This window comes from Polypterus senegalus, chromosome 10 (assembly GCF_016835505.1).
Source record: "Polypterus senegalus isolate Bchr_013 chromosome 10, ASM1683550v1, whole genome shotgun sequence".
Taxonomy (NCBI): Eukaryota; Metazoa; Chordata; class Cladistia; order Polypteriformes; family Polypteridae; genus Polypterus; species Polypterus senegalus.
This window is the reverse complement of record NC_053163.1, coordinates 132,880,871-132,895,226: the sequence shown is the minus strand read 5'-3', so window position 1 is coordinate 132,895,226 and position 14,356 is coordinate 132,880,871. Positions and strand designations below refer to the sequence as shown.

At 40.6% G+C, this 14,356-nt stretch overlaps 1 protein-coding gene across 1 annotated transcript in view; it reads right to left on the bottom strand.

Annotated features, from left to right (window-relative positions):
• Nucleotides 1-3,513: 3,513 nt before the first annotated feature.
• ncanb (neurocan b) overlaps nt 3,514-14,356 on the bottom strand; it is a 135,175-nt gene continuing 124,332 nt past the window's right edge. Inside the window, exons 10-13 of the mRNA XM_039767704.1 lie at nt 11,259-11,326; nt 10,291-10,321; nt 7,999-8,181; nt 3,514-4,634 (exon numbers count right to left, since the gene is read on the bottom strand). Of these exons, the coding sequence (XP_039623638.1) occupies nt 4,519-4,634; nt 7,999-8,181; nt 10,291-10,321; nt 11,259-11,326 (398 nt within the window). The 3' untranslated portion in view covers nt 3,514-4,518. The remainder of the gene's footprint in view (nt 4,635-7,998; nt 8,182-10,290; nt 10,322-11,258; nt 11,327-14,356) is intronic.

Here is a 14,356-nt window from a genome sequence, read left to right as displayed (position 1 = left end):
GGGTTTCCTCCCGCAGTCCAAAGACATGCAGTTTAGGTGCATTGGCAATCCTAAATTGTCCCTAGTGTGTGCTTGGTGTGTGGGCGTGTGTGTGTGCCCTGCCCGGGATTTGTTCCTGCCTTGCGTCCTGTGCTGGCTGGGATTGGCTCCAGCAGACCCCCGTGACCCTGTAGTTAGGGTATAGCAGGTTGCAGAATGACTGACTGAATCATTTTTCTCATTATTACTTGCAGTTAAAATGGAAACTGACCAAATGAGAAAAAGTGAAAGGCTTAAGGCTCTTCCATAAATTTAAATTATTCTAGAATATTCACAGATGCAGCAGTCTCATGAAGGATATGGTAGCTCAACTTCACAGGCACCGCTCACTCACCTTTTAGAGCCCCACAGGTGCCAGGACTGTCCGCCCTTCCACGGCTTAGCTGTTCGCTGCCACAGCCCTACACAATTCATATGTCGTTTCCAGTGACTTGACCGTTGGGTGTGGATAGAAAACACAATGGTGGCATCACAATAACTTTAAAAAGTAATGGTAATCTAGAAATGGAAACAGGGCAGCACGATTTATTATTATTAGTATTATCATTATTTTTGTGACATAGCTGAGTCATGTTGGTTGAGGTTTTCTTGAGAGATGCTGCTGTGTCGTGTGTTAGTTTTAGTAAAAACAATGACTTTCATTGCTAACCATGTAATCTGATAGTGAAGTGATACTGGAAGCCATCATGCTACCACTAGAAAAGGCAGTGGCCTGGACAAACTTCCTCTACTTCAGAACTTTGGATACCTGTGATAACTAATGATAGGGGACATTCATGAAGAAAGGAAAGAAGTGACGACAAAGAATTAGATTTGATCTCTGACTAGCGTTTTGGCTTTGGCTCTTTTGTTAAATGTGTTTCTGTATTCTGTCTATTTAATGAAGATCTTTTGAAACCATCCCAAAAATAGCTCTATTTCTCAATTTATTATCAAATGTAGTAAGTGCCCACATTTCCTTTCATGGTTTGTAGTACTGCATGTAGGAAAACCCCAATGAAATCCACCTAAAAATGATCAATGTTTATGGTAAAGCAGACCAGAGGGGCATTAGGAGAAACTTCCAATCTTTTGCACTTTAAAGGAAGTATTCTATGAAAAGCATGGTTCTGAAAAAACTACCGAAACAGCTGTGTTATTGTTCATTCATTGTGGTATTCCATGCAGGGCACACAAGCAGGGAAGTCTCCATAAAAAGGGGTTGACTGTTCCACAGTGATACAAGCTGTCTCTGGAAATATTACATTGGGCATAGAGGGACACTTCCTTTGTGGGTCATTGTTACATGATGGACTGGCAGAGTCAAAGAGTACTCTTTGAAAGTTTATCTAACAACTTTGGCCTGAGCGACTCCCAACAGAAGACTCAGTGATTTATAACCCTTAATATTATAATGCTGCTCCTCTTTGGCTCCTCCAAGTGATGACACTTGATTACAAGGGAGTATTTAAGCAACAGTTTAGAGGTGACATTAAAACTTCATTCGCCTCTTCTTTAAAATGCTTTCTTATGAAACCTAGGCTAGCAAGCTCTGCTCAGACTTTCCATGGTGCTTGTTTAGTATGGAGCCAGCATCAGATCAAAATCCTGAAACACAGTAAATGTCCTGACCCTAAACCTCAGCAGCAGGCCTTGTTTACCATCAGATCTTCATTTCAGCCCAAAGACAACAGCAACACGTCTCAAAAAAGATTCACATGGATGGAGTGTGGATCAGAGTTAAAGACCAGCTGTGGCACACTAAGGATTCCAATGTAAGTATGCTTTGGATATTTAGGCACTTTAGGATTGTTCTCAATGCAGATGCAATATGGATTTGGGATAACATCAGAACGTTGCACTGGAAAACACGTCAGCTTTCCATTAAATTTGGAATCATATGTTGCCATGAAGATGTCTGCCCCAAGTTTGGCCAGGTAACCCCAAGGAGTTGGGAAAATATGATATGAATAAGAAAATAATATTGATCTCTGATTTTATTCATGGTAGATTTAGTATGGATTTATAAGGACTATTGATGAATTAAGAAATGTGGTGTAAAATTGAATTTGTACTAAAACATAAAGATTTGCAAATACATTTGTGAAACAAATTGTGCCTTGTGACTAGCAAAATTCTCACTACTAGCACATAAATTTTGATGTAATAATAATAATAATAATTCTTTGCATTTATATAGCGCTTTTCTCACTACTCAAAACGCTCAACAATTGCAGGTTAAGGGCCTTGCTCAAGGGCCCAACAGAGCAGAGTCCCTTTTGGCATTTATGGGATTCAAACCGGCAACCTTCCGATTGCCAGTGCAGATCCCTAATCTGCAACCTTTTTGTGGAGGTGGAAAAACATGGGACAGTGTTGTTTTGGTGCAGAGTGTGGGAACTGAAAATGACTAGAGAGCACTTCTAGGCACTTCTCTGCTCCTAAAATCCAATTGGTCTTGATGTATGCCCACTGGCAACTCCTGGCTTGAATCAGCTTGCAGAATTGGGGAACATGAGTGAAGATGGTGTTACCTCTCAACTAAAATGGGTATGCAAGCGGGCAGCATATGAAGCAGATGAGAATGTGTGGAGGAGGAATGAGTCAAAGATCAGGGTGATGTTGGGTTTGGGGGGGAGTCAAGGAGCGAGACAGAGTTTTCAGAAGAGGCATACAATCTTAGGGGTCAAACTTTCTTGCTTTCTACTCCAAAACCTTAAAAAACAACTGAAAAAACATCCTTTTAGTGGGGGAGGTACAGAGGCGTAGTCCCAGGTCCTCCCTGTGTGGAGTTTGCATGTTCTCCCTGCGTCTATGTGGGTTTCCTATGGCTGCTCCAATTTCCTCCTGCAGTCGGAAGACCTGCAGATATGGTGGACTGGACATATTAAATTGGCCCTGGTGTGTGTGTGTGTGTTTGCCCTGAGATGGACTGGCACCCTGTCCAGGGCTCATTCCTGTGTTGTGCCCTGTGTTGCCTGGGATAGGCTCCAGCCATGGCATGGCATGGCCCTGTTCAGGACTAAGCGGGTTAGAAATTGACTGACTGACTCACTTCAATTGCAAAATCACATGTGAAATGAATTTTAGGGGAAAATTTGCAAAACTCTGTGCAAAATGTTCAGCTGTTTCACTCATCACTAATGATGCCCAAGCATTTCTTAAGGACTCTGCTTCCAAGTCAGTGCAGATCAAAAGGATTCTGAATGCTGGAAGTATAATGTTGGCCATTCATATGAAGTATTTGGATTAACCTTGTGAAGATCGAAATTTTGCTTTTTTTTGGGCCTTAATGGCAGATTTTTACACTAATCTAAACAGGTAAAGAGATAAAACATGTTAGCCAGCAGCCAAAACCAAGCACTAAGGTCTTTTCTGCCACAGAGCAGGCAAAAGTTCTTACTTTAAGAAACCATCTCCAATGAAGGAAGAGACTTAAAGACTACTTGAAGAACTTTACTATGAGCACTGCCACCACTTTTTGGCATGAAAGGCACTGTACAGGGCACAGTGAACGCTGGCATCAGTTGGCATGGAGGACAGGCACACACTTTCACATCACAGCGGCCGTGCTTGTCCTGCAATGGTCTGTCTAATGCTTGGTAATGACAGAGAAGAAGTGCCTGGGGCTCTTCATGCAGTATATGGTTGGCCACCTGGGTGTTAGGTCTTATTTTTCAATGTGCCCTTGAGCCGCCAGAGTGAACAGGTGACAGAAGAATCCCAAATAGCGTGGAGTGGTTGAGCTTATAGCAAGGTGAGCATTAAGAAGTGAGCCAGGAATTTGACCACTGAAGTGCACCTTCAAGAGCGTGGCCCCAAAACAGTCCAGCATTACCTCTACCATCCTTACCCCCACCGTTCTCTTTCTCCCCAATCCTTGACCAGGACCCCAGGACTCCCCAAGCTTTTCCACTGATTTTCCTCATCTTGACGGGCACTAATCTAAGAAGAATGACTTTGATGAACCCAAAGCTGAAGGCTGGACTCAAAAGTACAACTGGGGCCTAAGACAGCAAGAAGTCCTGGCCAGAGCAACGAGAAAGGGGGCATTTGGAGAAAAAGTGAAGAATCGTATCAGCAAAGTCTGGGAAATTGAAACCAGGTCCGGATCACGTGTCCAGCTGCTGGACGTAACTGTGACACCTTTGAGTGCGGGTCAGACGATAAAGTGAGAAGAGAATGAAACCTAGTCAGAATAAAATTAAATCAATAAGCAAACCAATGAATAAACCAATCAATCAAACAACCAACCAACCAATCAGAAAGCAGCCTACAATTTCAAGGCTAAGTTTTGTAGGAACTGTGGTCTGAGAGTCAAAGACCGGTGTGTGCGTGTGTGTCTCCTTGAAGCCCGGCAGCAATCTCCTAGCCTCCCAACTGAAAAACCACTTCTCCCAGCATGCACTGGGAGCGTCATAAGACAAGACCACAGGCTCACTTTCTCCTTGTTTTCTTCTGTCTTCTGAGTTTTGATCGTGTTAAATATCTTTATGCTTTTCAGAAATAATTTCTGTTGTCTTCCCTCCAGCGGCCCTCGTCCATGTGCTTCCGGTGCTTCCTCCACTCCCTTCTGGCCTTGTGGTGGTGACGTCTGGACCGATGAGCTCTCCTCGCTGTGCATACATGAGAAAGTGAAAAACAATAAAGAGCAAATAAAGAACAAAACGGGTAAGCAAGCTCTATAGAGGATGAGAAGCCAGGAAAACGGAAAGGAGAAAAAGGAGAGGCAGTGAGAGAAGCGGAGTTAAGAGATGGTGGCAAAGGTAGGGTGTGGTAGGAGAAAGGGTAGCAAAGCTAAAAGAGAGGCAACAGGAGAGAAAGGTGGACTATGAGAGATGGCATGGAGCAGAGAGTATAGAAGAATGGAAAAGGTGAAGGTCAGGGTGGAAGAAAATGATAACATGAAAATAAGAAAGAGGCACGCAAAAGATTAAGGGGTGTGAAGGAGAAAATGAGGATGAGGCAAAAGTGAGATATGGCAGACTGTGATACAGCAAGTAATAAAGTCTGGGCAGTGAGGGGAGTGAAAGAGAAAAGAGAAGAGGAGATGTTCAAAGAACAACCATGGAAGAATAAAAGCGATCACGGGAGGTAGAGAAAGACAATTACAAGTAATTGAAAAGGTGCAGTGAGTGTAGAGAAGTGTATGGGAGACAGTTGACAGATTTCACATGAGAAGCTGAAGCCTGAAAGTATTGTCATGCTGAACATAAATGACAAAGCTGAAAGGCAAAGCTGGATTTTGAGTATTTGCTTAGTTAGAAAGTACAGCTTTTGATTCCTGTGGAGACCAATCTTGTCTTGGTGAGAAAGAATTAAAACAATACAAACCTTGTGACAAGTACATGCCATTTAGTCCAAGAAGACTGTCCATCCTCTTCATGTAGATTATCTAAATTAACATCAAGTTGAGATTTAAAGATCCCTAAAGCCCTGCTCTTCATAATCAGTCTAAGATTCTTTGCGTGACGAAGAATGTTCAAACATTTCTGCAAAATCTGCTCTTTCCCCTTATTCTTGTTGTAGATTTTATTTTAAATTAACAAGTGGGATCTTCAAGAGTAATTCTTTTCATAATTTAAAATATTAAACTCTTCAATTATGTTCTGTCTTCATCTTGTTTTGGTTAAACAGAGAAGGTTCAACTCCTCATTTTATAGCTCACATCTCTCAGTTCTAAGCAAACCTAGTTGCTATCCTTCGGACCTTCTCTGGGGCTGCTTTGTCCTTTTTGCAATATGTTGACCAAAACTACTCCAGATGAGGCCTCACCAGTACATTATATAATTTAAGCACAACCTCCTTTATCTTGTACTCCACACATAGTGGTAAATAACTGAATATCCTATTAACGTTCTAGATTGCTCCTGTACACGGTCTTGATGAATCCACTAAGACTGTTAGGGTCTTCTCAAAAGGCTGTGTACTTTCTAAGTACTTTCAAGTTTCAGACTCCTATTTTTATACCTACAGTATCTACTTCCTACATGTAATTACTTACTTGATTGGGAGCATGTTCTGATTTTACAGCATGTTGCCGCACCCACCACATGACAAACCACCCGGATTGGGACACGAGTGTAGCCATGTGACAGGTGACACCTCAGCAGCAATACAATACAGTTAATTTTTGTATAGCCCAAAAGCACACAAGAAGTGCTGCAATGGGCTTTAACAGGCCCTGCCTCTTGACAGCCCCCCAGCCATGACTCTCTAAGAAGAGAAGGAAAAACATAAAAAAAAACACTTGTTGGGAAAAACATAGAAGAAACCTTGGGAAAGGCAGTTCAAAGAGAGACCTCTTTCCAGGTAGGTTGGTGGGGTGTTAAAGAAAGCAGGTAAATACAATACAATACCCAGAACACCACCACACACCACTACACTGGAACAATCTTTACATTTACTTCCATTAAATTTCATCTTCCCAGACCTATTTGCTGTTGAAGTTCCTATGTAACAATCAAGCTGATTCTACACTATCTACCTTCCACTTAGGTTGGTATAATTTGCAAACTTAACCAGTTTATGGAGTACATTATTATTGTGTATACATATTAAAAAAATCAGCAGCCCCAGCAGTGATCCATGAGGGACACCACTAATTCTGAAAATGTTCCTCTCACCATAACTTTTAAGCAAAAGAAGATCAACATGATTGAAGTGTTTAAAATTATGAAGGGAATTAGTCCAGTGGGTCAAGACTGTTATTTTAAAATGAGTTCATCAAGAACACAGGGACACAGTTGGAAACTTGTCAAGGGGAAATTTCGCACAAACATTAGGAAGTTTTTCCTTGCACAGAGAACCACAGACACATAGAATAAGCTGCCAAGTAGTGTGGTAGACAATAAGACGTTAGGGACTTTCAAAACTTGACCTGTTGTTATTTTAGAAGAATTAGGTGGACCGGACTGACGAGCTTTGTTGGGCTGAATGCCCTGTTCTCATCTAGACTGAGCTAATGTTCTAACTCTTTGCTCCCTGTGCTTGAGCCACTTTTGCACCCACCTACACACTGGGCCCTGAATTCGCCCTCCTTTTAGTTTGATCTCTATTGTTTCAAGGGGTTTCTTTTCAAATGACTTCTAAATATCAAGATAAGTAATATCACATGTACCTCTCTGATCATATTCTTTTGTTGTTTCCTCAAAATTTCCAGCATATTATTGAAGCCGACCTTCCTCATCTGAGTTGTTCCCTAAAAGTCTAAACTCTTTAACCCTAAAAATGTGCTGCTCAATCTTTTCCATAATAATTGCTTGTATTTATTGACCTGCGATACATATTAACCCTACTGGCCTATAATTACTTGGATCAGCCTGATCGCCCTTTTTACATGTTTGCTAACCTCAGATTAGCATCATGTTCAGTATTTTGAAAAACTGTCTGTTCTGCCATCAGAAAGAGAGCCAGAGTAAGAGAATTTGGGAGTCAATGAATGGATGAAGAGAGTGAAGGAAATATAAAAGATGAATAAAAGACATGGAGGAAATACAGTATAAGAGGAGGAAGAATGGCAACAAGTAAGTCAGCGTGGAGATCAAGGAGGTATGAAAACATAAAGGAGAATATACCCAAACAAGTAAAAAGAACACCAGACATTAAGAGATTCAAAGGAGGTGGAAAAGTAGTAAAGATTAGAATCACTGAGAAGGTGAAAATAGGTGATACAGGGGGTTAAAAAAGAATTATAATCACAGATTAAAAATTATATTGCACACAAGACAGGGTAACAGGAAGACAATAAGAATGAAACAAGAATTAGATGGTAAATGCTGAAGTGTGGAGATGCTTTTAAGGAAGGTTTTACCGAGGACAGCCCCACATAAGAGGCAACCAGGGCTCATTTGAGCGGGCAGCAGAATGGACATTGTTATCTGCCAATTATCTTGTCAGGTTACAATGTGTGTTGCCACCATTTATGAATTTCACAATCACCCTTGTCTAATAATCAAGCACTATCTCCAGAATGCTCACATTTGCTGCAGATGATTTTTGGCCGGTCCCATTTTCCATTGCTGCGGCACTTGACGGTGGGAACGTGGCGTTGCAGGAAACCATCGGCACACTGGTACCGCACGGTGGAGTGGATGTCATAGTGAGCCCTCTTACGGCCAATCAGAAAGGCGTTGTCCACAGAAGGGGGTGACCCGCAAAGCACTGTAGGAAAAAAAACAAACAAAAAAACAGAATGTTCCTGTAAAACACTAAGGAATAGTGTTTGGGGGTTTGGGCTGGTCATTGACTTGTTTCCCCTGCGGCATCATGGCTTGATTGTGCTTGGTTGCCCCATTCTGTTCACTCAACCACCAGAATTTCATGGCTCATTTGCAGTGAAATGACTTGGGAAAATGAACTAGATTGACTGATTTATTCACAATTATGGAAGACAAATTTAACCCTTGTCTTTCTGGGTTTCTGTTTATAAGTCATATTCAGCCATTTCTCGATTTGAAGATTGAACTAAGGGCTGCAATCATCTCCTCTACCCAGGAAGGAAACCGACAGAGGGACACCACACTATTGGTAGTTGTAGGTGGGTTCACTTAGCCTGAGACCCCTATGCTGTAGGGTCTGGGCATGATGTCTATGTGAATATTCTGATGATTGTCACCTGCATGGCTACCTCAGTTTTTCACTTTTCTTGGTTTAGCTTTGTAACGGGTGTCCCAAATTCACGCAAGATTTGAATTTGTTACCATTTGTGCGGTAAAGTGTTTTCAACAAAAAAAAAAGGCAGCGTGACAGCTCACAGTTCAGGGTTATTAAAAATGGAGCGCTACACGAAAGAACAAAGCATTTTCATTGAGCAATATTTTAAAAATAATGAAGGTTTGGCAGCTACAGTTCACAATTTTCGTATTTCCCCTTGGGATTAATAAAGTATCTATTTATCTATCTATCTATCTATCTATCTATCTATCTATCTATCTATCTATCTATCTATCTATCTATCTATCTATCTATCTATCTATCTACAAAATATGGTCAGAATAGTGATTTAACTTCATCAACTTTTTTGAACAAAATCATCTTCAGCGATGAGGTTAATTTTCATCTTGATGGCTTCGTTAATCATCAAAATCGTTATATTTAGGGTTCAGAAAATCCACGAGTGATTGTTGAGAAACAAATGCATCCACAACGTGTCACTGTTTGGTGTGGATTTTGGGCTGGAGTCATCATCAAACCATTCTTCTTCGAAAATGCAGCTGGTCAGGCAATAACAGTTAATGGTGCTCCTTATCGCGACATGATAATCCAGCTTTTTCTGCCTAAATTGCAAGATATGGATGTGGACGACATGTGGTTTCAACAAGACGGTACCACATGCCATACAGCCCGAGATACAATTCAATTACTGCATGAGTCACTTCCTGGTCGTGTAATTTCCTGTTTTGGTGATCAGAATTGGCCGCCCAGATCATGCGATTTAACGCTGTTGGACTTTTTTCTTTGGGGTTTTTTGAAGTATAAGGTTTATGCCATCAAGTCCATGACCACCCATGCCTTGAAGGAGGAAATTGAGCGCTGTATCAATGAAATTCAGCCACATTTATGCAAAACGGTCATGGAAAATTTCGTCAAAAGAGTGCGTATGTGCCAGCAAAGCCGTGGAGGCCATTTACCCGATATGCTATTCCATGCATAACCCTATATTGTATACTTTATGAATCAATTAAAAATGTACAATTTTTAATTAAAAACCTGTGTTCTCTATCAAAATTACTTCTTGCGTGAATTTTGGGACACCCTTTTAGTTGTCCAGAATTGATGGCTACAGTGCCTTTTTCCTGAACTTTTCACATGATGTCTGCTTCAGCATTTGTATTTTAAAACGCATCCTTGGACATCTCATAGAGATAGAAAGACCTTCCACCAGGAATCAGGGCCGTTTGAAGGAATTTGGGGGCCCCAAGCAAAATGGACATGGAGGCCCCCCGCACGCACACACGCACGCAAAGGAACCACAGCATAGCCATACAGTTTAAATTCACTCACACTTTATATGTGAGTCAACTACCAATGCTTAAAAACATCCCAAGCTAATGTTTGATACACAGAATTTATTGTGTGGTTTTCCTAGATTATCACAGTGGAATAGTTAGTATAGCATGCTATGCCACTTTCATCAAAACCAATTACAAAGCTATAGCAATGTCATGTCATTTATGTATGATACATAAACATATTTCTGCTAGCCTACCTGCTGCAAAATTGCACCATTTGTACAAGACAGCTATTTTATGTGTGTAATTTATCACTTACCACTGTCTTGTTTTTTCTTATCCTCCTGTTCCTTTCTCTTCTTTCTTTTTTGGCTTCCTGAAGCATAATTCCGCTTCCTGACTGCCGAGGAAGTTTTGTATTTTGCCAGCAGCAGAGATCGCGTGGTTGGCTGGCTGCTGTCAGCGAGGGGGGCCCCCTTGAGGGGGATCCCGATAGCAGTGTCATTGCACTTTACTGCATTCACTATCAATGGGGCGCTCACACAGTTTGTCGCTGCATTTTATTCTTAACCAGTCGTTGTCTTGGGGCCCCAGGCCAGCTCGGGGCCCCAAGCAATTGCTTGGTTTGCCTGCCTTGTCGCGACGGGCCTGCCAGGAATGTCTGCCTGGATTGCAAGGCAAACTGATTGTTTGAGAGTTTTAAGTTTTATACTGACTCCACAAGGTGGCAGCAGCTTTTGAGTGAAATTGAAATCAGGAGGAGAAACCGCTAAGACAAAAATTTCAATCAAAAAATCAGAACCAGAAAGACAAAAGGTTAGTGAAATTATGCTCAAGGTGTGTATGAAGAATCAGGAAAATGGTGCAAGAAAGTTCAATGACCAAAAATAAAAAGAATCATGCAACCATTGTAAATCGTAGTCAAGAGAGCACAGCACAATTATTTCTAGGCAGGAATTTAGCAACAACAAACAATGAATATAAAGATCTTTCGGGAGAATCCAAGAAGTGCACGGCTTGGACACACACTTCTGATTAATTTTGCTTGACAACGACATAGCGACTGTCAACAAGTAACTCTCAAAAAGGCAACCACAAGTAAAACAAAATAGCATTGCTGAAGGATGTTAATTATTTTTGAAATTATTAAAAACATAGTGTAAGAGACAGCCGGCAGCTCAACCCTGGGATGGAAAGATGGGGGAAGGCAGCTTTTCAAGGACACTGTCTTCCCCAAAATGCTAGATGGCAGCTCCCCTGGACTGCAGTGGTGCCCTGGATCCTCACATGGCAATATAGGACATGTAGTTTAATACCACAGCCCTGCTGGGTACTGTGGGTGCCGCAAAGGGATGCTGCAAGAGAATCAGAGGAGTCATATCTCATCCACAGAAGTACTCCCAAGTCATGAGGACAGAAGCTCCGAAGTACTTCCGGGCTGATGAAAATTCAAGAGTCCGTCTGACCCGGAAGTGCTGGCAAGTCACGTGGACGGAACGACAGAAGCACTTCCGGTTCAAGGACTATATATTTATTTATTAATTTTATTACAATCAATACATAGCAATCAAGTTTTTACAAAAAAAAAAATTATGCCAAGAACAGATCGATCCCCACCCTTGAGAGAGAGAGCAAGCCAAACGGTGTAAAATTTAAGGCTTTTAAAAATACCTAAATCAACAAATTCTCTGTGCTTTATAAAATCATTTCAAAATATTACTGATTAGATCCTGCCATGTTTTGAAAAAGTCTGCACAGATCCTCTAACTGAGTATTTGATTTTTTCCAATTTTAAATAATATAACACATCAGTTTCCCACTGACTTAAAAGAGGAGAGTTTGGGTTCTTCCAGTTTATCAGAATAAGTCTGCGTGCCAACAGTGTAGTGAATGCAATCACAGTTTGTTTGTCTTTCTCCACTTTAAGACCCTCTGGAAGAACCCCAAACACAGCTGTTAATGGGTTAGGAGGGATTGTGAGTCCAAGACTGTCTGAGAGGTAATTAAAAATTTTTGTCCAGAATAATGTTAATTTGGAGCAGGCCCAGAACATGTGACCTAGTGAGGCTGGGGCTTGGTTGCAACGTCGCAGGTTGGATCATGCCCTGGAAACATTTTGAGAGTTTTAGTCGAGACAGATGTGCTCGATATATAATTTTGAGTTGTATAATTGTATGCTTTGCGCATATGGAGCTTGAGTGAATTCTCTGCATTGCTACTTTCCACTCCTTTTCTGATATATTAATTGAGAGGTCATTTTCCCAGTGTCCTCTTGGATCTTTGAAAGGAAGGGATTGTAAAAGGATTTTATATATTGTAGAGATGGAGTCTAACTCCTTGAAATTGAGCAATAATTTTTCCAGCGTGGATGAGGGTGCAAGATGAGGAAAATCTGGAAGGTTCTGTTTAACAAAGTTCCTGATTTGAAGATAGTGAAAGAAATTTGTAGCTGGAATGTTAAATTTGGAACGTAATTGTTCATAGGATGCAAAGACGTTGTCTATATAAAGGTCTCTAAGCAAGTTAATTCCAAATTTTTTCCAGATATTAAAAGCTGCATATGTTTGTGAGGGTTGAAAGAGGTGGTTCTTTTGCAGGGGTGCCACAGATAGAAGCTTCTCCGTCTTAAAATGCTTTCTACATTGGTTCCAGATTCTAAGTGAGTGGAGCACAATTGGGTTATTAGTGTATTGCCGATAACGTGTGTTTATTGGAGCACAAGCAAGGAATACAAAGAAGTACTGCAGGATTTTACTTCTATTGCGGTCCATGCCTGTGTATGTTCTTCTATTTGTGTCCAGGTTCTTATCGACTGTATATTTGCCCAGTAATAAAACTGGAAGTTAGGTAGAGCCATGCCGCCTTCTGCCTTTTGTCTTTGTAGGGTCGCTCTTTTGATGCGTGGATGTTTAGAATTCCAAATAAATGAGGTTATTGTTGAATCTAATTGCTTAAAGAACGATTTATTAATGTATATTGGTATGTTTTGAAATAAAAAAAGGAGCTTAGGAAGAATATTCATCTTAACAGTGTTAATTCTTCCAGCTAGTGTGAGATGAAGGGTTGACCATCTATGCAAGTCTTGTTTAATTTTTTCCATACAGACGACGAAATTTTGTTGATAAAGAGCTTTATGTTTACTTGTGATGTTTACCCCAGGACTATATAAAGGACCTCTGTGAACCCAGCAAGTGAGCCAGAGTTGGGTGGAGGTGGATGAAGCTTGCTGGGAGGTGGGAAGAAGATATATGGAGAGAATTGTATTTATTGTTTGATTATTTGCCTGTTTATTGGTGGCTATGGTGCTTGAAGGGCACTATTTAAAGAAGAAAATAATTAAAAGAAACTTCTTTGTGCTTTTACCTTATGTTGTCAGTGTCTGTGTGTTGGGTTAGAGGACCAACAGTGCCCTCTAGTGTTACAATAGCAAGTACAGAAACACATGTGACAAGATTTGTTGACCTCTAAAATCCCTCAAACAAAGTCATAAGGATTTTTTTAGAAGACAAGGAGATTTTATAACCTAAAATCCTGATCATGCCATTAATAAAGAAAACACTGAGATGTTATATTAAAAAATGAATATCAAAAAGCCCACAGAATCTATAGTTAGATAAACCTTAAGTGATGGAAGCTCAAAGGTACTGTAGGTGAAGAGCATAACTGCATAAGCCAGCTAATATCACAAGACAACATATTACAGGTGTCTTAAATGGACCTCTCAAGTAACTTCAGCCTTATTGACTTCAGCACCTGAGAGTAATAATTCAATCAGAGAACCCTCTCCTGACATGACAAAAAAATAAAAAATAAATAAAAAACTTAAATAATAAAGGGTATGGAATTGAAGTAAAATGAAAAGCCAAAGTGAAGTGTAGAATAGGCAAAGATGAGGGAGTGGAGGAATACAGTAAAACCAAGAAAGACATAATTGGCTCGAGGTACTGTCATAAACATGAAACACAGTTCAAGATATCTTTCAAGATATACTTTCATACTGAGGTGATCAGGGCTGAATTTTGGGGTTTTATAACCTTTTTCTATAGTGGAAGCCATTTTGTGTAGCATTGTTAGGATCAGCTCCTGTGTTTCTAGGGGCGTGGTCTTTGGGGGTCATGACCTTGAGTTCATCAGCAGATGAGATAAAAGGTCAGCGGTTGCACTAAGCTTTATCCGATTTGCAGATAAATCCTGCAAAACCCTGATCATAATTCTCTTTCTGATTGATTTTCATGCCTTACCAGGTTTTTGACTTCTTGCCTGAATTTTGAATGTGATTCTTGTCTCTCGTTTAGATTTATCACTTTGTTTTCTTTTATTTGTTTTCCTTTGCCTTATGCACGCATCTCCCGGTTAAACTCAAGAAATTAGTTATTTGTTTTCCT